At 48.7% G+C, this 27,541-nt stretch overlaps 2 protein-coding genes and 1 long non-coding RNA gene across 4 annotated transcripts in view; all 3 read right to left on the bottom strand.

Moving 5' to 3' along the window:
- Positions 1 to 1,873: 1,873 nt before the first annotated feature.
- LOC121858562 (Down syndrome cell adhesion molecule-like protein Dscam2) lies at positions 1,874 to 9,586 on the bottom strand. Its single transcript, XM_042355052.1, has 7 exons — positions 9,535 to 9,586; positions 8,872 to 9,069; positions 8,132 to 8,284; positions 7,706 to 7,875; positions 6,853 to 7,147; positions 4,067 to 4,154; positions 1,874 to 3,725 (listed from the first exon to the last, which is right to left on the bottom strand). Exons 1-7 carry the CDS (start codon positions 9,584 to 9,586, stop codon positions 3,497 to 3,499), a joined length of 1,185 nt encoding a protein of 394 aa, XP_042210986.1. The 3' UTR covers positions 1,874 to 3,496.
- Positions 9,587 to 11,422: 1,836 nt separating this feature from the next.
- On the bottom strand, positions 11,423 to 21,453 carry LOC121858674. The gene is made up of 11 exons (XR_006087479.1): positions 21,322 to 21,453; positions 21,034 to 21,208; positions 19,606 to 19,768; positions 19,151 to 19,437; positions 18,781 to 18,916; positions 18,242 to 18,394; positions 17,520 to 17,654; positions 17,147 to 17,288; positions 16,241 to 16,385; positions 15,861 to 15,984; positions 11,423 to 11,623 (listed from the first exon to the last, which is right to left on the bottom strand). It is a non-coding gene; the product is annotated as an uncharacterized LOC121858674 (long non-coding RNA).
- A 248-nt stretch (positions 21,454 to 21,701) lies between these two features.
- LOC121858673 (Down syndrome cell adhesion molecule-like protein Dscam2) overlaps positions 21,702 to 27,541 on the bottom strand; it is a 29,244-nt gene continuing 23,404 nt past the window's right edge. For both annotated transcript variants that reach the window (XM_042355245.1, XM_042355244.1), the window contains exons 9-10: positions 22,221 to 22,368; positions 21,702 to 21,869 (exon numbers count right to left, since the gene is read on the bottom strand). In XM_042355245.1, the coding sequence (XP_042211179.1) occupies positions 21,788 to 21,869; positions 22,221 to 22,368 (230 nt within the window). In that variant the 3' untranslated portion in view covers positions 21,702 to 21,787. The remainder of the gene's footprint in view (positions 21,870 to 22,220; positions 22,369 to 27,541) is intronic.

The following is a 27,541-nucleotide window of genomic DNA, read 5'->3' as shown; positions in this document are numbered from 1 at the left end:
GCCAAAAGGCCGGCGACTTCTCGGGTTTTCCCAACATGACTCATAGCGGCTGCTGGGTATATAAGCTCTGTCTCTCCATTGAGATTGATTCTGACCATTCTTCTTGAACTAGCAACACCTCCTCCTCCGCCGCTGCCTGGCGGCCCCTCGCTTCTCCTCGCCTGCCTGGCGGTCCTCGCTCCCGCCAGCGAGCATGGCGACCCACCAGCTGTCTTCTGAGCTTCCTCACCAACCAACTCATTCTGCCCATTTTCCTGAACAAGCAACATCTCCTCCAGCAAGCTCCTAGCTGTCCAGCATTCATTCAATCAGGAGGCCAGCAACAGGCAACATCTTCTCTAACGAAGCTCCTGCACATCTTCCTCCTTCACCAAGCTACTCACCGAACGTCTCTATTGACCAGCTCCTCACCACACGGCACCTCCAGCACCAGACTGTCTATCATATAACTTATATATTATACAAGAAAACCACATTAGAGTTTCCTTCCATCCTGAGTGCTAGACAACATTAATATCTCGATACCCCTACAACAGTGCACTGACACTTAAGGACTTGCTAATAAACTGAATTAATTCATTTTTATGTTATGATAAATTACTACTACAGGTAATAATAATAACAATAACAATATTAATATTATTATTATAATTATCATTATTATTATAATTATCTTTATCATCATTACCACCAACTGAATCGTGAGAATTTTATCTTTGGAATCAATAGTTTAGACAATTCTAAGATACTTTTCTTCAATGACATTTCCCTCACAGATGACCTATGTTATTATTATTGTTATTGTTATTATTAGCCATTTAATTAAAGTAATACTACGGTAACACATTTAACCTCATTCAAAGTTATTTAAGTCTCGTATTTAAACTCGTTCATGAAAATGTTTATTTACATCCATTTTCTGTGTTGCAATAAAAGAAAATGAAACTCATACCCGGGAGGACATCTGTATATTTTAATTATGGTTACACGTTATAAGAATTATTTTACTTTAGTGTACTTTATTTTATTTTATCCTCCTCGCCACTGATCGGCCTATTAGCCACTTGAGAAGTCGGTTATGTCTCTGTTAGGCACTGTGGGCATGTACTGGTTCTCTGTTAGCTCTGTTGACAACGAGTACTAACAAAAATAGGTTTACTAGTGTATTTTGTGTTGTTTAAAACAAATCGGACCTTCAGTTCTGTCGTAAGTGAGCTGTTATGGAGATATGACTCCTCAATTACCAACAATCATGGTTGTTCAAATTGGGCCGTCACTTTTTTGGTGACTGCACATGGCTATTTTTTTTTTTTTTTACGGGCATTCGCCCACCCGGGCACAGGTCATTTTATGACCCACGTCAAGGCCTGGTGGGCGAAAATATAATATAATAATAATAATAGTTGACAACAACCTTGGGAAACAAACAATTATTGTTTATTTATATTTAAATGCTGTTTAGAGAGGAATATAGTCAGCCAATTAGTGATAGTTTTAATCATGACATCTGAGGAATTAGAAAGAGTTTTATCGGTCCGCTCTCTGTTAATCAGCTGTTCTTTACAATTGTCTATTTATTTTTAACAGCTGACTGGGGTGAGGACTAACTGATGAATAGTTATCCACAATCAGCTGTTTCTCTTGCGTTACCAGCTGTCCTTCCCTGGCAGTAAAGATTATCAACTTCATTCTTCTCAGTGTAAATTTCCTTCCGACAATTACAAGCTATGAGCACTTACCAGTCTCAGATTATTGTCATTGGTTAAGATGCCTATTTATACGGCTCTTCCATTTATACTTCCATTTCATTTATATTTTCTATGTTTTTTGTAGTTGTTCTCCCTTTATGACACCTTTAAACAAACAGACTCAGTATACATGAAAATCCTCTTTATTATGTAGAAATATATTATACATTGATAGTTATGGGGAAAAAGGTACACAGCGATATTTTTCTCTCTATATATAAAGTGTATATATTTCACATGTAAGAGACTTTTAACAAATTAATAAACAGGATTCTGAAAAAAAATGATAAAGTGGAACATGAAAAACTCCAACGTTCAATATAATGGTTTAACTATATGAAAAAAAACTCACGTCTTTCTATTTTGGTTAACGATCAGGACACACTCGTCTGCCCGTCTTTGTCACTGTCTACTGTATACACTCTCCCATCCGTCCTTTATGGTACTGTCTACACTCTACCGTCCGTCCGTTATGACACTATTTACACTCTCTGTCTGTACCATAATTTACACACAACAATACTTTTCTTTATATCTCTTTTTTTCTAAACTATTTTCAGTACATTTATTCTCTTTGTTCTCCTGCATGGCCGACGGGTAGAAAGTACAGAGGTGTAATGGGTGTCACCAAATGCCCAACACACAACACGCTTCACCTTTCGCACAAGACACATACTTTTCTTATATTATCTGTATCAGTAACACACAGTCACAGTATAACAACACCCAATATAACTTCAGTTTCTCATTTAAGCTTCCGAGACGAGAATATTTTAAATTTTTTGGTTTATATATGTACAATAAATGATCTATGTTATAATCGTAAAATGTTATGCCAATGTTTGGTTAAATAAAGAGCTCAAGAAAATTACTCAAGGAATATCACTTGTGTAATCTCTCAGTCAGAAGGAGAGCACAAGACGTTAATTTTCACTGGACTCTTTCACTGGTTTGGGAAAGTGAGTTCTATTTTCATTGGTCACTTTTCATCAATTAGTCTTTGATTATTATTGTGTTCAGGAAAGAGCAGTAATTCAGGTTCTTCTTCCTCCACAGACGCAGATCATGAGGTATAACTGTACACACCCGAAAACAAGATTTGTCAACGCTGTGGTGGGAAAAGTTATTGTAACGTCAAGTATGAGAGGCGCCCTTCCTGCCTCTGCTCCGTGATGGATTTACGCCCATTTTTATGGAAGAGCGACTTGTGTACCGAGTTGTGGCAGCGTCCAATTGAGATTCTCTGGAGCATCTCCGGTCTAAACCGGATCCATGTGGGCCAACTTGAACCATTCTCAAGACATTTTTCTATTCAATTTATATAGATAGATTGGCAGATAGACAGATAAATAGAGAGATAGAAAGATAGATAGTTAAGTTGATATATAGATAAAGACATATATTTCGACTCCTATGTTTTTTATAGGATAAACGTTTAAGCTTTCCATGCCAGAACGAAATTTCAGTGTCTAGCTTAGCGAAGATAAAGGTTGAAGTGCCACAGCTAAGCTCTGCGTATAGCACCAGTTCACCTATATTTTGAGACACGGTCAGCTGGGTACCATAGTCAACATCATTCGATTTGGTAGTTGTAGGTTCCAGATGGACGTACTGTATCTACCTGTTGATGAGTTTAGGTACCTGTGTGATGTACTGTAGCCAGCTGTTCATGGTTGCAATTACCAGCTGGGTGTACTATGATCAACAGGTGCTTACGCAAACTAGGTTTAATGAAGTCAGTTGGTGTCCTACACGTTGATGGTGCTGCCCCGCTCCACCACCAGGTAGCTCCTGCGAACGTCCCTATCGCACTCCGTCTCACTAAGCTCGTGGGCGTCGGTGAAGGGTGTGGGCGGCGTAGGCGGTGTGAGAGGCACGGGCGACATCCCCAGGAGGGAAGAGGGCGTGCGTGGTGGACTAAGGAGTGTGTGGATGACCCCGCCTCCTCCTCCTATTGTCCCCCGCGTGACGCCCATCCTGGAGGGGAGAGACGAGGTTTTGGGTAAGTCTCCCCTGCCGTACCTCACTCACTACCACACTCTCGCTCTCTCTCTGCTCTTCTCTTCTCTTTTATCTTCATTATAATCATACTAAGTGATAATTTCTTTTATTTATCTTCTCATTATGCCTATCTCATATTATGCTTCCTTTTCCGGCCCTTCTCAATCATGTATAACACAAGAGAAAATAAAAATGTTTTCGTGTTAATATAAATATTTTTTTTCTCTATCTCTCTCTGCCTAAACAGTAAAGTCATTCACTCAAGAACTCAATAGAATAGTTCCTCCTTGATTACAGCGGTTTTCATCCCCACTGACCTCTCTCGTTTTCTGTGGAAGGACCGCCTAGGTAAAGTAGGCGAGGCTTCGGTAGACGTGCTAGACTCGGCCGCGTGGTAAATAAGGTCTGGAAAAATAAATGTACAATCATATTAAGGTGAAATTTATGAGTTAATAAATGAGTATTAATAATTAATTTATTTTATTAAGGATGAATCTATAATCTTACTTTGAAATTTCTTATTTTAACTTTAATGAAAAATGACTTAAAGTAGTCTAATATAACAGTAATTGTATGTTCTTGAAGGCCATACAGCAGTCATATTTGAATATTTTGCATATGTCTCATTCTGTCTTTGAAAAATGAAAGTCGATTAGAAATTCATTGTCAAGACTTTCAGAATATCTCGATAATAAGTTTATTAAGAGCCTTAAGAGTGAATGTACGATATTAATGTAGAAATACTCCACTTGTGCAAACTCTTAGACACTAAAACAGTAAGACAATCAGAGTAATTGTTTATATACGAGGCTTAGGAAGGTGGGGGTTGGTATTTATGACATAATTATGAGAATTATTATCAACAATATGCGCCACAGTAAGAGGACATAAAGCAATAGTCATTCAACACCCAGTAAGATCCAGAGACGAGTTGAATCCACGATGAAGACATAAAGAATATTAAACCTTGATAAAAGTGTTAGACATTTAAGAAATATACACTGAGAAGCCTTCATGCTAACACCAAACACTGAGAGTCTCCAGAATAAGTGGTAAAGTGCATTTTAAAACACTGGAATGGTGCTAGATAAGTTATTATTGTGAAGTGGGAGTGTTAGAAGTCTCCAGGGGTATAAAAACAATCGAGAGTTCGTCATTATAAGAGTAATACGAGTATACGAAGGACTTAAAACAAAAGAATATAAGATTGAAAGACTGCGACATGATCATAAACAAATCATCAATCAGCCGGAAAACAAAAGCTAATCGGGACGTTTTCACAATAAGACCAAGAAGGTTCGTAAAAATATAAAACAAATGAAGATCGTGAGGGAAATAATCAAGGGATGAGAACCTCAAAGTGATACAAGATATAGAGGATGTTAGACGGTGGATATGGACAAGGCACATGCAAACCCAAGCAACAGAGTGTGAATTATTGACAGCGGTTGGATGTAAACGAAGCTATATAGTAAGTGGCGACAAAAAGTAAATAAAATTCTTATTATTTTCTTATTATTCCTGAATTTTGCGTGGGTAAGATCTCCTAACTCTTACTTGTGACACTGTACATACTAAGAAAATAAAAGCCAATCAAAACCCTTGCTGATGTAAACAATGAAACTAATTGGTAACGAGACAAACTAAAAGAACCAACCTCAGTAGAAATAAGACCTTGACGTAGCGAGTTATTGGGAGAGATAAAACACTGGGTTACGTTTAAAGTGGGGGTGAGAATAACGAGTAGGGGAGAAGGGGGGTACACACGAGGATGGGTCGTGGTGGTCGTAGTGGGGAGGAGGCAATCAGATAATGGTCGAGGATGTTCTTAATAGGGGAGGATATAAAAGGTTGGTAGTGGTCGTGGTAGAGGTTGGTAGTGGTCGTGGTAGTGGTCGTGGTAGAGGTTGGTAGTGGTCGTGGTAGTGGTTGGTAGTGGTCGTGGTAGGGTTGGTAGTGGTCGTGGTAGTGGTCGTGGTAGTGGTCGTGGTGGGGTTGTAGTGGTCGTGGTAGTGGTCGTGGTGAGGTTGGTAGTGGTCGTGGTAGAGGTTGGTGGTAGTGTGGTCGTGGTAGGTTGGTAGTGGTCGTGGTGAGGGTTGGTCGTGGTAGAGGTTGGTAGTGGTCGTGGTAGGGTCGTGTAGTGGTCGTGGTGGGGTTGGTAGTGGTCGTGGTAGTGGTCGTGGTAGGTGGGGGTAGTTGGTAGTGGTCGTGGTAGTGGTCGTGGTATGAGTGGTCGTGGTAGGTCATTGGTAGGGTTGGTAGTGGTCGTGTTGGTAGTGGTTAGTGGTGGTCGTGGTAGTGGTCGTAGTGGTCGTGGTAGTGGTCGTGGTAGTGGTCGTGGTGAGTGGTGGTGGTCGTGGTGTGGTCGTGGTAGTGGTCGTGGTAGGGTTAGTGGTCGTGGTAGTGGTCGTGGTAGTGGTCGTGGTAGTGGTCGTGGTAGGGTTGGTAGTGGTCGTGGTAGAGGGTTGGTAGTGGTAGTGGTCGTGGTAGGTTGGTTGGTGGTCGTGGTAGAGGTTGGTAGTGGTCGTGGTAGGTTGGTAGTGGTCGTGGTGGGGTTGTTGGTCGTGGTAGGGGTTGGTAGTGGTCGTGGTAGGGTTGGTAGTGGTCGTGTTAGTGGTTGTGGTGTGGTGAGGTCGTGGTAGTGGTTGGTAGTGGTCGTGGTAGTGGTCGTGGTAGAGGGTTGGTAGTGGTCGTGGTAGTGGTCGTGGGAAAAGAGGTGTTAGTGGTAGTGGTGATGGTCATGGTGGTCGTGTCAATAAGACGATGGTCTTGTTAGTGGTCATGGTGGTGGTCGTCGTAGTGGTCGTGGCAGTCGTGGCAACAAGACGGTGGTCGAGTTAGTGTTCGTGGTGGTGGTCATGGTAACAAAAGGGTGGTAGTGGTCGTCGTGGCAAGAAAATGATGATCGTGTTAGTGGTAGTAGTGGTCGTGGCAACAAGACGGTGGTCGTGTTAGTGGTCGTGATGGTCGTGGCAACAAGAGGGTGGTTGTGGTGGTCGTGGCAGCAAGCGGGTCGTGTTAGTGGTCGTGGCAACAAGAGGGTGGTCGTGTTAGTGGTCGTAGTGGTCGTGGTAACAAGAGGGTGGTCGTGGTGAGGACTTACTATGATGCACAGCTCTGATCATCCCTGACCTGTCCTGGTCCAGTTGGTTGGATGACTCGGTCCTGGAGGATGCGGGCGGGTCCGTATCCGAGTCAGACCCAAAGGTGTCATACTCCTCGCTCTCTGACTTGACAGAATGAGGCGCGGGCGTGGGGTGGCGCCCTCGTACGCCCAGAACCCCTCCACCACCTCCACCGCCACCGCCGCCACCGCCCCCTCCACCGCCACCTACGCCGTTACCTCCTCCACCGCCGCTGCCCACACGGCAGTAGGTCTCAGCTGAGCTTGTCATCCGCTGGAAGGAGAGATTCTGTCTTGAGCCATGTTGAAGAAAATATGATTTATATATTGATAAAAAGTTCCTAATACAGAACGCCACTGATAGATATACTAATAGTCATTCCCCTGTAGTACTGTACATGAATTTTTGCCAAATTTTTGGGTTTTTTTCTCCTAGAATGTAACCGACTATGAAGTCTCCTGACCTACAGCAATTAATACGTGTAGCCATTCTCAGAAGATAGGTGGAGTGAAGAGAGACTGGTGTATTCTGGTACTGAACCTCGAGGGTGAAATGTATAACAGTGGTGTTCCCTGTGTACTGTATGGGGCACAAAGTCTGCCTATCACCCATCAGTTTCTATCTTGGTCTTACATTGCTTCTTGCACGGACAAATTCACGGGCATGAACACGTACATCCACAGCAGAATCCCTGCAAGTATCCCTCCTCTGACAGACGAGGCCATGATATTCCTGTAGGACTATAACTGGGAACGCCCGTGGAAGTAGAGGCAGGTCTCATCTCTCCGCTGGCTCGGCAGTATCCGAAGGAGCGACGGCAGAAGGACTCACCTCTCTACCGGCCATAACATCCTTGTAAGGGCAGGGTTGGTAATGTCCGTGGGAGGGGTTGTGGTGCTGCTGGGGTGTCGGTTGCTGCAGACGGGGTCGCTGTGGCTGCTGCTGTTGTTGGCTGTTGTTCATCTGGAAGGTGGCGTACGGGTAGATGTCGTCCGCGTATTCTGAAACAGTTTTCTAAATGTTAGAAAGGTCCACCGAGTGTGTTGTTGGGTCTTTAAATCCCTGAACTGACCCTTAGATTTGTAAAAAGATTTCAGTAGATATTAGACATAGGACCTCCCTGTCTCAAGTCCTTCCTCCCTGCTCCAAGTCCTCCCTCCCTGCCTCCAAGTCCTCCCTCCCTGCCCCAAGTCCTCCCTCCCTGCCCCAAGTCCTCCCTCCCTGCTCCAAATCCTCCCTTCCTGCCCCAAGACCTACCAGGGATACGCTCTAGGGCTGCTGGATCACGGTGGGGAGAGGTTTTCCTGACGGTGGCGTAGTACTGTTCCCGTTGCTTCATGTTTTCCTTGTTGTCCTGTACCGCCGTCATGCTACTGTCCCCTCCGCTCTGTGGCGAGGCTGGCGGAGGCTCTGAGTGGGGCGAGGGGAAGGGAGAGTGTTCATTAGTGTGTGGGAAGGTGAGAGGGAATGAAAACGTGTAGGGGGTGGGGTTGAGAGGTGAAGGGTGTATAGGAGAGGGTTGACTTGACTGTGGTGGAAGTTCTGAGTGAGAGGAGGAGGAGAAGGCTTGTGAGTGCCTTATATACAATATATATATATATATATATATATATATATATATATATATATATATATATATATATATATATATATATATATATATATATATATATATATATATATATATATCCCACTTTACATATTAATATTTGAAACGTCATCATTTAGTCTTGAAAATGTCCTCACATTAACACAACAAAAACACTTTAGCCTCATGGAATATTTACGTCAAATTCTCACTTAATATATTAGTAGGAAGAAACATCACTATTGAAGGAAACAAATTCAAGTTAAAGATAATAAAATCTTTCCTTTCTTTATTATTTATTGTCCTGTTATTATCACGTCTTCCCTGGATAATTATACGCTGTTACAGAGTCTGGGTTAATGCTCTTGGTTAGGTTAGGTTAGGCCTTTGGAGAACCTACTGTACTCACTCTTCTTGACGCAGACGCAGACGGTGATGACGGTGGCGAGGAGGGCTAAGGAGGAAGCCACGACGGGCAGTAGTACCCTCACGTCCGTCAGGTACACCCCGTCCATCACCAGCCCCGGCGAAGATGGACCTGACGTAGGGGTGGCAGAAGGAGGAGCAGGTGAGATATATGGTAAATGGGTAAAGTGGGCTCTCAGATCTTATGGGCAACAATCTCAATGGGTCTAGGCTTATAAACCCCCTGTGCCAATTACAGTGAACCTTAATCCCAATAGGTCCCAGTTCTAATAGCTCCCCCACCCCCAGTTCCAATTTGTTTATATAAATCCCAGTCTTTATAATGCTAATAGAACTTAATCCCATACTCTTCAGTCCTAATGGGTTCTTCTTAATAGACTTCAATAGTAATGAACAAAATACATTTGGTTAGGTTAGGTTAGGTTAGGTTAGGTTAGGTAATAATAAAAAAATAAAAATGCATATCAATAAAACTTACACCCTAGCTAAATACCTCCACAGGATAAAATACAACATGGATTAATAACCCATAATAAATCTACCATATCCACAAATTGGCCGACTGGTTGAAAGGATATATCCACCTAAGTTCGTCTCCCCAGCTGGATTACATTACCCACATCAAAAGAGGTTTTAATCCTCTCACCAAACGCTGGTTCGTCAGACATTAATATTTTCTTTAACTTGATTCGCGCCATTTGCATATAGTTCGCCTCGCCACACAGTTTTGGCCTCCAGGGGGGGAACTATGAATTATGTAGAGCTACGTCTTGTCTTGTAGAGGGATGGTGGAGCTATCCTATGGTGAACCTTAATACTGTCTGTCTGTCTGTTTGTCTGTCTGTCTGTCTGTCTGTCTGTCTGTCTTGTAAGGATGAAAGATTACCATACAGTCAAGCCTAGTGATGTAATTTTCTGCTATCTATCTATTTATCTATCTATCTATCTATCTATCTATCTATTTATCTATCTATCTATCTATTTATCTAGCTATCTATCTATCGTTCTATTTATTTATCTATCTATCTATCTATCTATCTATCTATCTATCTATCTATCTATCTATTTATCTATCTATCTATCGTTCTATTTATCTATCTATCTATCTATCTATCTATTTATCTAGCTATCTATCTATCTATCCTCCTCCTTACCTAAGAAAAGTATCCTAAACTCACTCCCATATATAGAAGTATATCAATAAATTGTTATATATATATATTTACATACATATATAATCCGGTCCTATATCACAATAATTTGGCAGGTCATCTTACTTGAGAATCTCGACCATAACTCTTAGCTCTCTCTCTTGAAAGGGGCTCGGGGCAACATAAATCTATACACTGAATATCCCTTTGTGGCATATCCAATTTGCTATGGATTCCCACCCAAAGGAGTCCCTGTCTCTCACTCTTCTTCCAACAGCTAATACAAGCACGACCGTAAGTTTTATCACACGGGGCTGTGAGATCAATGGTTGTAAAGGTTTTATTTATTTTTTACTTCAGTGTCTGTCAGTCTGTCTGTCTGTCTCTCAAAGTGTCAAGATGTCTTTTTCTTATTCCGTCTGTCTCTTTTTTGTCTGTCTGTCTGCCTGCCTGTCTCTCAAAGTGTCTAGTTGTCTTTTCCTTACTCCGTCTGTCTCTTTGTCTGTCTGTCTGTCTGTCTGTCTCCCAAAGTGTCTAGTTGTCTTTTCCTTACTCCGTCTGTCTCTTTGTCTGTCTGTCTGTCTGCCTGTCTCTCAAAGTGTCTAGTTGTCTTTTCCTTACTCCGTCTGTCTCTTTGTCTGTCTGTCTCCTCCATCCAGTCCTTCCTCTCACTCACCCTCCATCTCTCCCTCACTTACCTCCCAAAGGGGGGCGGTGGTGAAGGGGTAGTCTTGTGGTGTACTGCCAGCTGAGTTGTGGGCGGTTACTCTCCAATATATAACAAAACAGGCCACCCAGCTCCACGGGCCATCTCCACCCTTTCAGATACTGTGGGCGGCATAACAGACAATGACAATTATGAAGAGGGAAGGAAATATAATTGTGATTTATAATTATATTTATTATTTCCATGATGTCTAACACACACATACACACACACTAGGTTAGTTAGAGGTTAGGGTAGTAGGTTAGGTTGAGGTTAGATGAGGTTGGAGGTTAGGTTGTTGAAGGAGGAGGCTAGTATAGTGGTGAGAATGGAATACTGACCTACGACCCAGGAGGAGCTGCTAGTTCTCCTGTAGGCGACGCTGTAGTGGCTGATAGGGCAGCCTCCATCACTCCACTGGGCTAGACTCATCGCCGCCCACGATGTGTTAGCACTCACCACGCCCTCACGCCCACCTGCGATGGGTTGGGAGCCGGCAGTCTTAGTGCGGAGGTTCTCAGACGGACGCCCATCTCCTACCTGTATGGGGAGTGTGTACAGTAGATTAAACACACACACACACACACACATACATACAAACATACATACATACATACATACATACATACATACATACATACATACATACATCTTGTTGTAGGCCGTGACGGGTAATGATTGTTGCCGCAGGACAGACCTCGAAGTTCATGAGAGGTTTGGGTAGGAGGAACCGTCTCTTCCTGCCATTCGCCGTAGTCCTTTCTGTACGATACCGTCAGGCCCAGGAGAGGCGCCCCTGTCGTCACCCGTCCTCCAGGCCACCGTCAGCGTGGTGGCTCCCGTCCTCGTCACGTGGATGTGGGGCGGGTAGGGTGGAACTGTGTGTGGGTAGAGTGAGAGGATGTGGTTATAGGTGATGATGGAATTGAAAGAGAGAGTAAGAGGAGAGGAAAGAAAGAAAGAAAAAGAAAGAAAGAAAGAGAAAGGGGAAGTAAAAAAAAGAGAGAAAATGAAAGTAAAAAAGGACAAGGAATAAAGAGAGAGAGAAAGAGTAAAGAAAGAGAGAGAAAGTAAAGAAAGAGAGAGATAGAGAGAAAGGAAGAGAGAGATAGAGAGGAAGACAGAAAGAGAGTAAAGAAAGAGAGAGAGAGAAAGAAAAAAGAGAGAAAGAGTCAAGAAAGAAGGAGGGAGAGATAGAGTAAAAAAAGACAGAGATAGAGTAAAGAAAGAGAGAGATAGAGAATAAAGAAAGAGAGAGACAGAGAGTAAAAAAAGACAGAGATAGAGTAAAGAAAGAGAGAGATAGAGAATAAAGAAAGAAAGAGAGAAAAGAGTAAAGAAAGAGAAAGAGAGAGAGAGAGAGAGAAAAAGAAAGACAGAGATAGAGTAAATAAAAGAGAGACAGAGAGTAAAAGAAAGAGAGAGAAGAAAGAGAGAGAGAGGAAAAGAAGAAAAGAGAGAAGAAGTGAAAAGACAGAGATAGAGTAAAAAAGAGGAAGAGAGTATAAAGAAGAGAGAACAGAGAGTAAAGAAAGACAGAGAGAGAAGAAAAGAAAGCGAGAAAGAGAAAGAGAGAAAAAAGAGAGAGAGAGAGAACTCACTCCACAAGAGGTGACCAACTCCCTCGGGCCTCGCTCAGCCTCTGGAGTAGCAATTAACTGAGTAAATATCCAGAGTGCTTCTAGGGTCGTAATTTGTCTCCGTCACTTCCCTGTGTCATTTGGTCCATGTGTCAGTTGGTCTATGTGTCAGTTGGTCTATGTGTCAGTTGGTCCATGTGTCAGTTGGTCCATGTGTCGTTTGGTCCATGTGTCAGTTGGTCCATGTGTCATTTGGTCCATGTGTCATTTGGTTCATGTGTCAGTTGGTCCATGTGCAGTTGGTCCATGTCATTGGTCCATGTGTCAGTTGGTCCATGTGTCAGTTGGTCCATGTGTCAGTTGGTCTATGTGTCAGTTGGTCCATGTGTCGGTCCATGTCAGTTGGTCCATGTGTCAGTTGGTCTTGTGTCAGTTGGTCTATGTGTCAGTTGGTCCATGTGTCAGTTGGTCTATGTGTCAGTTGGTCCCTGTGTCATTTGGTCCATGTGTCAGTTGGTCTATATGTCATTTGGTCCATGTGTCATTTGGTCCATGTGTCAGCTGGTCTATATGTCATTGGTCCATGTGTCATTTGGTCCATGTGTCAGTTGGTCCATGTGTGTTGGTCCATGTGTCAGTTGGTCCATGTCAGTTGGTCCATGTGTCAGTTGGTCCATGTCAGTTGGTCTTGTGTCAGTTGGTCCATGTGTCATTTGGTCCATGTGTCAGTTGGTCCATGTGTCAGTTGGTCTATGTGTCAGTTGGTTTGTGTCAGTTGGTCCATGCGTCAGTTGGTCTATGTGTCAGTTGGTCCCTGTGTCATTTGGTCCATGTGTCAGTTGGTCTATGTGTCAGCTGGTCCCTGTGTCAGTTGGTCCATGTGTCAGTTGGTCTATGTGTCATTTAGCCTATGTGTCAGCTGGTCCATATGTCAGCAGTTCCATGTGTCAGTTGGTCCATGTGTCAGCTGGTCTATGTGTCATTTAGTCCATGTCTCGGCAGGTCCATGTGTCAGTTGGTCCATGTGTCAGTTGGTCTATGTGTCATTTAGTCTATGTGTTAGTTGGTCTATGTATTAGCTGGTCCATGTGTCAACTGGTCCAAGTGTCAACTGGTCCAAGTGTCAGCAGGTCCATGTGTCAGTTGGTCCATGTGTCAGCTGGTCTATGTGTCATTTAGTCTATGTGTCAGCTGGTACACGTGTCATTTGGTCTATGTATTAGCTGGTCCATGTATCACAGCTGGTCCATGTGTCGTTAGCTGGTCCATGGGTCCGTATAAGCTTAGTCTGCCTTTGCTGTGAGATCATAAGAATATAAAGTTGTAACCATAAAGTGTTATGTGCTGGCTTATGACACACACACACAAACTCTTCAAGGAGTTCCTCCCGGAACTTGCTAAGCCCCTATGCTCCATCATCAATGCTTCTCTCAGTCAAGCCAGATGCCCAGCTGACTGGAAGACCTCTTATGTATCACCAGTGCCCAAGTCAACCAGCCCACAATCCTTAAATCACACGACCTATTGCAATCACCCCAATACCCAGCCTAATCTGTGAAAGTTTTGTGTTCGACTGGCCTTATGCTGATATTGCAGAGTCGTAGACCCTCAGCAATTTGGCAATATGAAAACTCTCCACCACTCACTGTCTTGTCAGCTTTCTCGATTACATATACCGCCATCTCGAGAAACGAAAACGTCTGTAGCTGTCGCCTTCATTGATTTCACTAAAGTTCGACCTAGTCGACCATAATATAATCATCAACAAAGCTATTGACCTCGGGCTTCGAGAAGTCTTATACCATGGCCACAGACTTCCTCAGTGACCGACGTCAAGCTCGTACGCTTCGAGGGGCTGTCTCCACTTTCAGTCACTCACCTGTGGCGTCCCCAAGGCACCAAGATGGGACCACTCTGCCTTATGCTTATCAATGATGCCCTAAGAGAACCCCGCCCGCTGGAAATATGTCGACGACTCCACCATTGGGATCAGCGTCAACAATTCTACTCCCGACTATACCGCCCTTCAGGATTTATTGAACAGTCTCCAAAATGGGCCACCAACAACCATGTCACCATCAACAATACCAAGACCATGGTTATGCACATCAACCTCTCCTCCGACATTGTCCCACCCCCTTCCATTAATTTAGGTCCAAACACACTCCAGGTTGTAGATTCCACGAAGCTCCTCGGCGTCACCATAGACAACAAACTAAATTGGAAACCACACGTCAGTGAAGATGTCAAATCCTCCAGTTTCCGTCTCCACCTCCTCCGCCGACTCAAGTCCCTCGGAGTTCCTGCACCCAGCTCATCAGTATTTACTCAACATTCATACTTCCCGAGCTCACCTATGCCTCCCCACCTGGTCTTCCTTCCTAAATGCCACACAACGTAAACACCTAGAAAGTGCAAAAGAGGCATGCAAGATTATTCTCCTTCCCACTCCACATATCAAGAAGCGCTCAACACACTGACCCTTTCGACTCTCACTAACCATCACCACGACCTCATCTGCAAATTTGGTAAGAAGCTTCTGCACCATCCTCGACACCGGCTCCTACTACCACCTGAGATCCCCAGCCTGAGAATTGCTGTTCGACACCACAACCGCATCCAGCCCATACGTGCACGAACTTATCGCTATAAGAACTGCCCAGTCCCAACCATTGTAAAAATTATCAATAATTTGTAATAAACCAGTGTATTCACTCCCAGTAAATACTACTTCTTGAACTGTCACTATGTTGAAATGCCCTGTAGTTTGAGCTTTTTCCACATCTAGTTATTATATATCTTATTTATATGACTTATGTTATTTGTATATTATTTGTAATTCGAAACCCATTCCCAATTATGTAACTGTATATTTTCAGCTTTCTGACCAAGCTCTTTCAATAAACCGTTAATTATTATTATTATTATTATTATTATTATTATTATTATTATTATTATTATTATATTATTATTATTATTATTATTATTATTATTATTATTATTATTATAATATTATTATTATTATTATTATTATCATTATTACACACACACACACACACACACACACACACACACACACACACGCACCGCCTTTGTCATGGGCAAACGTCAAAACACATCATTATTTCCCCGCTGGTAGAATTACAATGGAACAATAGATCATTGGAACTCTTTCAATAACAACTGGTCAATGAGTGGAATGCAATATGGTACACCTCGGATATCAGAGAGAGAGAGAATACCTTGCTGAACTTTTGAGTGTTGTTGTCTAGTGTCGGAGAGTTAGTGGACTGTGCCTGAAGGTTCCCCGGCCCGGAGTTTGGTGACCCCTGGCCGCTGAAGGACATAAAAGAAACATTGACAACACCGTACAATAATAACAACTTGGAGTAGTGACGTAGTGTTGAGTGAGATGAATAACCGTACCTGTTGTTGTTGTTTGTATGTGAGTCAGTAGAGGAGTAGAGAGCACAGGATATATTACTTACTAGAAGACCCTCCTCCTGTACACCCCCAGCAGGAGGCGGTGACTTACCCTGGACGGTGAGGAGGTAGGTGATGTGGTCTTCGCCGTGGGTATTGGCCACCCTGCAGGTGTAGTTAGGAGTCTTTCCTCTGGACGTCTCAGTACCAGCGTCCCGTCAGGATAGCTCGACACTCTTTATGGGGAAGGAAGTGATGTAGTCAAGAGGAAACATGTGTTCTAAATAGATCAGAAAATCTCCCCAAATGAACAGGTGATCATATGAGCTACTGAATGAACACCGTCAAACTCTAAGGTCAAGTTTTAGTATTAGTGACCTTTGTGGAATTATTTGGTAAGGAGTTTTATGATGGCATTCACCCATATGCCAGCCCCATACCACGAATAATGACCTACTCTACCTGAGGAAGTAATAGTTGTGACTGACGTACCTTTGGGAGGCGTCGTTGATGAGGGTGTTGTCCCTGTACCAGGAGCGTGAGGGAGGAGGTTCACCCACAGCCTCACACCGCAGGCTCACGTCCTCCTCCCAGTGCACCTCCGTCACCCCTCCCCACGACACCACCTTCGCCGCTACTGTGAAGTAATGGAGGGTGTTAGCTCAGGTATAAGCCCTTACTAAATAAACTATAGAAATCACTGATATATATATATATATATATATATATATATATATATATATATATATATATATATATATATATATATATATATATATATATACATATATGAAACTACTCTAGTGTATAGACGTCATAGAGACATTATTGAGAGATATAGGAAGACTATAGAAGGTATTTAACACTATACAGGAGATTAACGAGAGAGACAGGGAGGTAACATCTGGTGTACGGAATGTTATAGAAAAAATGACAGGAAATCAATCCATCAATACAAGACAAAGGTGTGAATGAAACGTTGCAACATAACTACTGGCAAACATTCTCAGCTTTAACTTCAAATGAATGTAACGAATGACTAGAAAAACACAGAGAGAGATAATCACCTATATAACCTACAACATCCAAAGACGAGAGGATGTAGAATAAACCTATAGAATTACTTTTGTTATCCACCTTAGCACACTGCCTCAACACACCCGCATTGGAGCCGCCATAATACGTGGGGTTTTCAACGGACATGAACACATTATGACAGATATGGAAACACACGAGTACATTTCACCCCTCGACCCTTCACCAGCCAGCTAGATATTGTGGTGTAGAGGAGGGTTATGGTGTGTGGTGTTGTATATAGGGAGAGAGACAGAGACAGACAGATACAAAAAGAGACAGATACATAGACAGAACCCACGACAGGATATTAAATGATCCTACCTGTATTAGAAGGGTTGACTGTGACGGGGGTGGATGGCGTCCCTTCACCTATCCTCGTCGAAGCAGCTACCATCACCCTCACTGGACCGCCCCCACCTACGCTCACCTGATGTTTTGTCGTAGGTGCTCTGACCACGAACTTCTGTAGACGGAAAGAGAGAGAGAGAGTGAGTATGGTGAATTGGTCATCAAAGTTGGTTTTATATCATTACAAAATTAAATGGTATGTTTAAGAGAGGAGCCAAGAGTGATTTGATGTATGTACACACGAGGACCCAGCCAGCCACCCAGCCAGCCAGCCAGCCACCCAGCCAGCCAGCCACCCAGCCAGCCACCCAGCCAGCCACCCAGCCAGCCACCCAGCCCAACCCACCCTGCACGTCTCTGCCCCTGATGGTGATGGTGTAGGTCAGGAGACGGCCATTACTGTTAGCGGGTGGTAGCCATGACACCACCAATCTTCCCGACCCTGCCACTGCCGCCTTCACTCCTGATGGGGGGCCTGGTACTGTAGGGGAGAGAGAGGGAGGGTCAATGTAACACTCTGGAGGAAGGGTGAGCAGTGAGAGGGAAGGAGGGCGAGTGGGAGTGAGAGAGGAGGAAAGAAGGAGGAAAGGAGGAGGAAGGAAAGAAGGAGGAAAGGAGGGAGGGTAGATTGTCCTGGAATAATTCAAAATTACCATAAAAGAATAAAAGTCAATTAACCAAAACACAATAACAGCAATTTTATGATAAACATTATACCTGTAGTAAACATTCAGTAAATTCACCTTAATAAACCTGATATACTATGACTGTCAGAATACGTTAGTGTGTAGTATTTAGTGTATTATAAACATGTTTCTTGGTGGTGTGATATTCTCCCTTAGAAGTATACCAGAAGGTTACAGGAGGCCACTCAGCACGTATAATAGTGGCCCCGTAAAAGCCTTTTAGTCGAGCCTCCTATAAACAGTTCAATGATCACCATGGCAACCGTCGTAATAGTGGGGCCCCTTAGTAAGCATAAAATCAACATAAACAAAACATAGGGGTAGTTGTTGTACTTATTAAACCTTCAGTGAGGAATTATCTACAGTAAGTGGGGCCTCGTACCGTCCTCCTCGGTGGTACAGAAGACTGGGTCACTCGGTGGTCCCTCTCCCACCCTCGTGAATCCCACCACCTGCAGGGAGTAGTTGGTGTAGGGTCGTAACCCCCGCAGCGGCGCACTCAACGATGACGTCGTCTCCCCACTCAGCTCTGTGACTGAATCGAGATAAAAACAGAGACGTTAATGGTTAATGGAGACATTGATAATATAAGGAAATTCTTCCCCCTCCCTTCTCTGCCTTCCCTCTTCACGTCCCTACTCTCCTTCCTCTTCCCTCCCTCCTCCTTCCCTCTTCCCCTCCCTTCTCTGCCTTCCCTCTACACGTCCCTACTCTCCTTCCCTCTTCCCTCCCTCCTCTCCTTCCCTCTTCCCTCCCTCCTCTCCTTCCCTCTACGTCCTCTCTCCTTCCTCTTCCTCCTCTCTCCTTCCCTCTTCACGTCCCTATCCTCTTCACGTCCTCCTCTCCTTCCCTCTTCACCTCCCTACTCTCCTTCCTCTTCCCCTCCTCCTTACCATCCCCCATTCATCCCCCGATACTTACCTCTGTCAGCGGGGGCGTACAGAACCCGATAACCTAGTAGGTGTCCGCGGGCGTGGGCGGGAGTGAGGATGTCCCACGATACTAGCACACTGCGGGCGGTCATGGGCGCACCTTGCCGTGGGCGCCGCCGAAGGGACTAAAGATGAAAGATGAGAGAATTGATTAAAACATGTAAGGAAGAATATACAGCTAAAACAGATAAGAAAGAGAGAGAAAGATAAACAACTGATTCATATGTCTACTAGTTATTAAAATCCTCCTAATCCACCAATATGATTACTCTATCACCATACAGGATCCACATATGACTCCTAGCAGGTTAACAGGACCCATATACAGAGTCCTACACCACATGAGGATTTATACACACCATCTTCAAGTGTTGTGGCGGTGACTGGGATGGCAGACGGACCTGCCCCTTGTGCATTGACAGCCTGAACCTCTAACACATACTCCGTGTAGGGCGAGAGTTCAGTCACCACGGCCGAGCAACACCCTCCTGTAGACGACGATGACGATGAAGATGATGATGTAGGCGACGACAAGGATACTGACGATGATGAAGACGATGATGATGATGACGATGATGAGCTGGATGATGAGGAGAGCCAAGTGTCCGCCTCCACCGTCACGATCTTGTATTGGTCACTGGACGTGCTGGGAGGAGAAGGAGGAGAAGGGATGAGTTTGATGGAGACAGTGAGAATATACTTGGGTGATTGTGTTATTTTTCGAGGTGTTTATACCTAGTACCTACCTGACGAAGGAGTACCACTACCTAGTACCTACGTGACGAAGGAAGTCCACTACCTAGTATATACCTACCCTGTGTTCCCGTAGCCGATGTAGTAAGCGAGAATCCTGCCGTGTCTGACAGAGGGGTCGGGGGGCGCCCAGGAGACCTTAAGGGAGGTGGAGGATAGGGCCGTGACCTCTACCTCACGTGGGGGACCTCAGGGGCTTCTCCTTCTGTAGTCACCTGCAGCGCCTGTGATAGAGAGGTAATTATATATATGGCCCTGAGTCGTTACCTGGACACACACACACACACACACACATATCACGTTAACTTTCCTCTTCAGATCTCAAATTCTCTTCCTGAAGGGCGTCGTCGTTCTCTCTCTCTCTCTCTCTCTCTCTCTCTCTCTCTCTCTCTCACTACAAGACAAGAAGAAACCGAAGGTGAGGGAATTGGGAGGTGGAACTGTGTTTGAGTCGAAATCAAAAAGTTTAGGTATTCGGTGGTGGGTAAAGTTAAGGACTGCATCAAGCTCGTCAATGGTTTTATTTCAGAAAGTTTAGAGGAGGGACTACCCACACACACACACACACACACACACACACACACACACACACACACACACACACACACAAAACGATACTTGTGTGTGTGTGTGTGTGACCCAAGTCTCGGCCGGATTGATGTCTCGTTTTAGGGGGTTCTAGAGACGCTCGTGGGGTTTGAATTTCTCCTTAGAATATTAAAGATTTTCCCATCGTTAATAGATCTTATCGGTCTCGGTTATCTTTTCAAAACGCTTAGAGATTGTGTTATCTTATAGGTCTATCTCGCTGGTTCCTGGTTATCATTTGAGAGCGCTTGGAAAGACTCTTGTTATCTGGATTCATCTGTGAGGGGTTAGAATATCTCTTCAAGGGGCTTATGGCCTCTCGGTTTGTTGTGGTTCATGTCGGTAAGCTCTCAGGGATAAAACTGGGGCTTCGTTGGATGCCAGTGGTTGAAGGGAGGGGAGAGAGTCCACTGTATATTATAAAGAACACGACTAAATCGTCTACAACTTTGATTTATAACAGCTACGTCACTAAACCCATGAGAAATATTGACAAAAAATACCCCAGTATTTTATCACCTTGAGAGCTGTGTAAACTGAGTCAAACACTTCGATATATTGACTCAAAGTTGCGTCTTATCTTCTCCCATAACAACTTACACCAGATCGTTTGATGCCTCCATAAACTTGTATCTTAAAGTCGTGGTTTTTAATAGACACATAAAACTTGACACGATAAAAAATGAATGGCCTTTACCACAGGGATCAAGAGAGGGTGTGTGTGTGTGTGTGTGTGTGTGTGTGTGTGTGTGTGTGTGTGTGTGTGTGTGTGTGTGTGTGTGTGTGTGTGTGTGTGTGTGTGTGTGTGTGTGTGTGTGTGTGTGTGTGTGTGTGTTGTATTCTGTCATGGTTTTAAGAGGTCATTTGGGAGTGTTTGGAGAGGCGAGAATAACTAACATACCTCAGAGGGTTTGGAGGGACCCATGGCATTGTGGGCGTAGAGAGTGAAAAGATACTGAGTGGCTGGGATGAGAGTCTCCACCATCACCTCCTTCACATGTCCCCCTACAGCCACCTCCTCCTCCTGGGGCTGCTGCTGCTGTTGTTGTGCGCTTGAAGTGTCTGTTGCTGCCAGTCTGTTGGTGTAAGGACAAACTCAGACTTCAGTAAGCTGGGTTTTTGGACTAGTATATATTCATACATCCTTAGTCCCTGTTCTCTGTTTATGACTCACACCACCAGTACTTACCTCCCAGACGTGTGTAGCGGAGGGTGTACTTGGTGATGGGGGAGTTACCGTCCTGAGGTACTTCCCAGGCCAGACGGACGTGCCGGGACCCCTTGTCTACCACGTGCAGCGACCGTGGCAGGTCAGGGCTCTACAAGATGGTAGTGGTGGTGGGGGTAATGAGTGTTATTATGGTCAGCACTGGAGTATATGTAGGTCATGATGTGGGTAAACAACAACGGGGGAACGGAAGTTAGACTCGTGGTAAACAATGGGGGAATAAGATTTGGTCAAACTCAAGACTGAACAAAAAGGGGGAAATGGAATAAATCAAGTAGTAAAGACACAGACACACACATCCTATTACACTCACTCACTAGCCACACACACTTGCAGCACATGAGGGTGACCGTGGTGGAGGCGTGACCGTGGGCGTTCTCAGCCGTGCATACGTACTGTCATCCGTCATCTCGTGTCACGCCCGTCACTACCAACTCCAACACCCGCTCTTCCTCCCCACACACGCCCTCCGCCCCACACCTCCCGACGTGCTCTCTCTCAGTTCGTGCCTAGATAAATGAAAGATGTAAGATGGGCGTAAAAGGATAAAAACCACGAAAGAAAATTGCAGATTTTGTAACAGTTTTGACTCCTAATGGTATGGTATGGTTAGGTTAGGTTAGGTTAGGTTAGATTAGGTTAGGTTAGGTTAGTTTAGGTTAGGTTAGGTTAGGTTAGGTTACTACAAACTCATTTTAGTATCACAGGTGGAGTGTGTCGAGAGTGAGGCTTGATCAGTGCTGTAGTTTGCATACAAATTTGGTTTCTCAGGAAGCATAGCCAGATTACCTGTTGCATCACAGAGAGAGAGAGAGAGAGAAACCACCCAAGAGTCTCATGTCATGGGCCTTGTCACCCACCTGTAGGACTCGGAGGGCATGACAAGCCTGCCGTCTTTATGCCAGGAAAGTTTCATGGGCTGGTCACCTGTCACGGGGCACCTCAACATAGCAAGACTTCCCGTGCCCACACTGACGTTCGTGCCCTGGAGACTGAACCGCGGGGGAGCTGTGGGTAGGAGATGGGGAGCAAGTTAGTCGTGTCATGGAGGAGACAGGGGAGTAGTAATGGGGAGGTGGGAGGGTGATGGTAGAGAATGGGGAGAATGGTTATGGGGGTGGTGGGAGGTTGGGGAGAGTGGTCATAGGGAGGAGTGGTATGGGGATGGGAGGTTAAATAGTCAAGAGGGTAGTGAGTGGGGGAGGAGGAGGGGTAGTGAGTTGGAGGAGGGAGGGTATGTGGGAGGGGGAGGGGGGGTGAGGTGAGGAAGATAAGTGGGAGGTGAGGAGGAGGAGGAGGAGGTAAAGGTTAATAGAAGCAGTGGGGAGTCAGAGAGGAAGGAGGTTGGGAGGAAAATGATTGGAGAAACAGGTGCACAGGCCAAGGGTGATTGGACATTGGTGGTGAGGTGTGGGTGGGGAGGCGTGGGTGGGGAGGTGTAGGGGTGTGGGTGGGCAGGTGTGGGTGGGGGGTGGAGGTGGGAGTGGAGGTGGGGAGTGGGATTGATTTTATTTTGCAGCTGTACAAGCACATGTGCACCCCACACTCATCCTGTGAGCAGTAGCGCAAAGGATTACAGAGTAGAGTTTACAAAGGGTCATAATAATTAACCCCGTTGTCAGGATATTATGGCACTGAATGTTCACAGTATTTCATTTACATTATTTGTTTAGTTCTATACATAAAGGGTAACTTATTCACAAATGCGTGGTACAGGCGTGTGAGGCAGTATGTCTGGCCTCACACTGTTGTCTCACATTTACATTGAGGTATTCAAGCATTGCTATTTGGTTCTGTACATATGGGGGGTGGTGTGGGTGGGGTGTGGGTGGGGAGGTGGAGGTGGGGAGGTGTGGGTGGGGAGGTGAAGGTGGGGGAGGTGGGTGGGCAGGTGTGTGGGTGGGGGAGGTGTGGGTGGGGTGTGGGTGGGGGTGGGGTGTGGGTGGGGTGGGTGGGGAGGGTGTGGGTGGGGTGTGGGTGGGGAGGTGTGGGTGGGGAGGGTGGAGGTGGGGGTGTGGGTGGGGAGTGAAGGTGGGGAGGTGTGGGTGGGCAGGTGTGGGTGGGGAGGTGTGGGTGGGGGTGTGGGTGGGGAGGTGGAGGTGGGGAGGTGTGGGTGGGGGAGGTGAGGTGGGGAGGTGTGGGTGGGGAGGGTGTGGGTGGGGAGGTGTGGGTGGGGGAGGGTGGGGTGGGGGTGTGGGTGGGCGGGTGTGGGTGGGGAGGTGGAGGTGGGGAGGGTGTGGGTGGGGGAGGTGATGTGGGGGGTGGGTGGGGGGTGTGGGTGTGTGGGTGGGGGTGTGGGGTTGGGGGTGGGGTGGGGGTGTGGGGTGGGTGGGTGTGGGTGGGGAGGTGGAGGTGGGGAGGTGTAGGTGGGAGGTGTAGGTGGGGAGGGGAGGTGGAGGTGGGGAGGTGTGGGTGAGGAGGGGTGGAGGTGGGGGAGGTGGAGGTGGGGGAGGGTGGAGGTGGGGGGTGTGGGTGGGGAGGTGGGTGGGGAGGTGGAGGGTGGGGGGTGTGGGTGGGTGTGGGTGGGGGGTGTGGGTGGGGGGGTGTGGGTGGGGAGGGTGGAGGGTGGGGGTGTGGGTGGGGTGGAGGGTGGGGGTGTGGGTGGGGGGTGGGGTGTGGGTGGGGGGGTGGGGTGGAGGTGGGAGGTGGAGGTGGGGAGGTGGAGGTGGGCAGGTGTGGGTGGGGAGGTGTAGGTGGGGAGGTGGAGGTGGGGGAGGTGTGGGTGGGCAGGTGTGGGTGGGAGGTGTGGGTGGGGAGGGTGGAGGTGGGGAGGGTGGAGGGTGGGAGGTGTGGGTGGGGGGGTGTGGTTGGGAGGTGGAGGGTGGGGGGGTGTGGGTGGGAGGGTGTGGGAGGGTGTGGGTGGGGGAGGTGTGGGTGGGGGAGATGGAGGTGGGGGGGAGGTGGAGGGTGGGGGTGAGGTGGGGGAGGGTGGAGGTGGGGAGGTGTGGGTGGGGTGGAGGTGGGAGGTGGGTGGGGGAGGTGGAGGTGGGGGAGGTGTGGGTGGGAGGTGTGGGTGGGGAGGTGGAGGTGGGGAGGTGGAGGGTGGGGAGGTGGGTGGGGGAGGTGGAGGTGGGGAGGTGGAGGGTGGGCAGGTGTGGGTGGGCAGGTGTGGGTGGGGGAGGTGGAGGTGGGAGGTGGGGTGGGCAGGTGTGGGTGTGGGTGGGGAGGGTGGGGAGGTGTGGTGGGGAGGTGTGGTGGGGGAGGGTGGAGGTGGGTGTGGGTGGGGGGAGGTGGAGGTGGGGGAGGTGCAGGGGGGGGTGGAGGGTGGGGGTGTGGGTGGGGTGAGGTGGTGGGAGGTGGAGGTGGGAGGTGTAGGTGGGAGGTGGAGGTGGGGGAGGTGGAGGTGGGCAGGTGTGGGTGGGTGGAGGTGGGGAGGTGGGTGGGGAGGGTGTGGGTGGGGGTGTGGGTAGGGAGGTGGAGGTGGGGAGGTGTGGGTGGGGAGGTGGAGGTGGGGAGGTGGAGGTGGGGAGGTGGGTGGGAGGTGTGGGTGGGAGGTGTGTGGGTGGGGAGGGTGTGGGTGGGGGTGGGTGGGGAGGTGTGGGTGGGGGGTGTGTGGGTGGGGAGGTGGGTGGGGGTGTGGGTGGGGGGAGGTGTGGGTGGGGGTGGGTGGGGAGGTGTGGGTGGGCAGGTGTGGGTGGGGGAGGTGGAGGTGGGGAGGTGTGGGTGGGGAGGTGATGTGGGGAGGTGGAGGTGGGGAGGTGTAGGTGGGGAGGTGTAGGTGGGGAGGTGTGGGTGGGGGAGGGTGGAGGTGGGGGAGGTGTGGGTGGGAGGTGTGGGTGGGGAGGGTGGAGGTGGGGGGAGGGTGTGGGTGGGGAGGTGGAGGGTGGGGGGTGTGGGTGGGGGTGGAGGTGGGAGGGTGTGGGTGGGGAGGGTAGGTGGGGGTGTGGGTGGGGTGGGTGGGGGAGGTGGAGGGTGGGGAGGTGTGGGTGGGGGTGTGGGTGGGGAGGTGGGTGGGGAGGTGTGGGTGGGAGGTGTGGGTGGGGAGGTGGAGTGGGGAGGTGTGGGTGGGGGTGGAGGTGGGAGGTGTGGGTGGGGGGGTGGAGGTGGGGTGTGGGTGGGAGGTGGGTGGGGAGGGTGGAGGTGGGGGGAGGTGGAGGTGGGCAGGTGTGGGTGGGGAGGTGTGGGTGGGGAGGTGGGTGGGGAGGGGTGTGGGTGGGCAGGTGTGGGTGGGGGTGTGGGTGGGGAGGGTGGAGGTGGGGGAGGTGGAGGTGGGCATGTGTGGGTGGGGAGGTGGTTGGAGGAGGTGGAGGTGGGGGTGTGGGTGGGGGGTGTGGGTGGGAGGGTGTGGGTGGGGGGAGGTGTGGGTGGGGAGATGGAGGTGGGGAGGTGGAGGTGGGGAGGTGTAGGTGGGGGGTGGAGGTGGGGAGGTGTGGGTGGGGAGGGTGTGGGTGGGGGTGTGGGTGGGGGGGAGGTGGAGGTGGGGAGGTGTGGGTGGGCGGGTGTGGGTGGGGTGGGTGGGGGAGGGTGGAGGTGGGGGAGGGTGGAGGGTGGGGATGTGGAGGTGGGGAGGGTGGAGGTGGGGGGTGTGGGTGGGGGGGTGTGGGTGGGGAGGTGGGTGGGGTTGGAGGTGGGCAGGTGTGGGTGGGGAGGTGTGGGTGGGGAGGTGTGGTGGGGAGGTGGAGGTGGGGGGAGGTGTGGGTGGGGAGGTGGGAGGGTGGGGGAGGAGTGAGAGAGGAGGTGGGTGGGGGGGGAGGTGTGGGTGGGGAGGGTGGAGGTGGGGAGGGTGGGTGGGGAGGTGTGGGTGGGGGAGGTGGAGGTGGGGGAGGTGGAGGTGGGCGGGTGTGGGTGGGGTGGAGGTGGGGGAGGGGTGGTGGGGGAGGTGTGGGTGGGGTGTGGGTGGGGAGGGTGGGTGGGGTGTGGGTGGGGAGGTGTGGGTGGGGGAGGTGGAGGTGGGGGAGGTGGAGGTGGGGGGGTGGAGGTGGGGGGTGTGGGTGGGGGGTGTGGGTGGGGGAGGTGTGGGTGGGGAGGTGGGTGGGGGAGGTGTGGGTGGGCAGGTGTGGGTGGGGTGGAGGTGGGGGAGGTGGAGGTGGGGAGGGTGTGGGTGGGAGGTGGGTGGGGGTGTGGGTGGGAGGTGAGGTGGGGGGTGTGGGTGGGGGAGGTGTGGGTGGGGAGGTGTGGGTGGGGGTGGGGTGGGGGGTGAGGGTGGGGGAGGGTGTGGGTGGGGGTGGGTGGGTGGGTGGAGTGGGGTGTGGGTGGGGTGTGGAGGTGGGGAGGTGGGTGGGGAGGGGTGTGGGTGGGGGAGGTGTGGGTGGGGAGGTGGGTGGGAGGTGGAGGTGGGGGAGGTGGGGTTGGGAGGTGTGGGTGGGGAGGTGTGGGTGGGGGTGTGGAGGGTGGGGAGGTGTGGGTGGGGGAGGTGTGGGTGGGGAGGTGGAGGTGGGGGAGGGTGGAGGTGGGGATGTGTGGGTGGGGGGGAGGGTGTGGGTGGGGAGGTGTGGGTGGGGGTGGGTGGGGTGGGTGGGGGTGTGGGTGGGGAGGTGGGTGGGGAGGTGGAGGTGGGGAGGTGGAGGTGGGGAGGTGTAGGTGGGGGAGGTGGAGGTGGGGAGGTGGAGGTGGGAGGTGGAGTGGGGGAGGTGTGGGTGGGGAGGTGGAGGTGGAGGGTGGGGAGGTGGAGGTGGGCAGGTGGAGGTGGGGGAGGGTGGAGGTGGGGGAGGTGTGGGTGGGGGGGGTGGAGGTGGGGAGGTGTGGGTGGGGGTGTGGGTGGGGGTGTGGGTGGGAGGTGGGTGGGGGGTGTGGGTGGGGTGTGGGTGGGGGGTGGGGGTGTGGGTGGGGGAGGTGGAGGTGGGGGGAGGTGTGGGGTGGGGTGGAGGTGGGGGGTGGAGGGTGTGGGGGAGGTGTGGGGTGGGAGGTGTGGGTGGGGAAGGTGTGGGTGGGGGGTGTGGGTGGGCAGGTGTGGGTGGGGTGTGGGTGGAGGGTGTGGGTGGGGGTGTGGGTGGGGGAGGGTGGAGGGTGGGGTGTGGGAGGGTGGAGGGTGGGGAGGTGTGGGAGGTGTGGGTGGGGAGGTGGAGGTTATCATTGAGGACACAGAGGAGGCACTGGACAGCAGCTGGTCTAATGGGTCATGTATAATAATAATAATAATAATAATAATAATAATATATAATATATATAATAATATATAATAATAATAATAATATATATATAATAAACGTTTATTAATAGAGTTCAACGTGGCTGAAAATAT

Source organism: Homarus americanus, unplaced genomic scaffold, assembly GCF_018991925.1.
Source record: "Homarus americanus isolate GMGI-L3 unplaced genomic scaffold, GMGI_Hamer_2.0 scaffold74, whole genome shotgun sequence".
Taxonomy (NCBI): domain Eukaryota; kingdom Metazoa; phylum Arthropoda; class Malacostraca; order Decapoda; family Nephropidae; genus Homarus; species Homarus americanus.
Note: the sequence above shows the minus strand (reverse complement) of the source record. Positions and strands in the feature narration are given on the sequence as shown.

Excerpts from the sequence above, each read along its gene's own strand:
- LOC121858562 (XM_042355052.1), bottom strand. The coding sequence starts at position 9,586 with ATGGCGCGAATCAAGTTAAAGAAAATATTAATGTCTGACGAACCAGCG. Across the intron at positions 7,876-8,131 it reads AGCCCTAGAGCGTATCCCTG|AATACGCGGACGACATCTAC; the intron begins GTAGGTCTTGGG and ends AAACTGTTTCAG. Across the intron at positions 7,148-7,705 it reads ATGTTATGGCCGGTAGAGAG|CGGATGACAAGCTCAGCTGA; the intron begins GTGAGTCCTTCT and ends CTCTCCTTCCAG.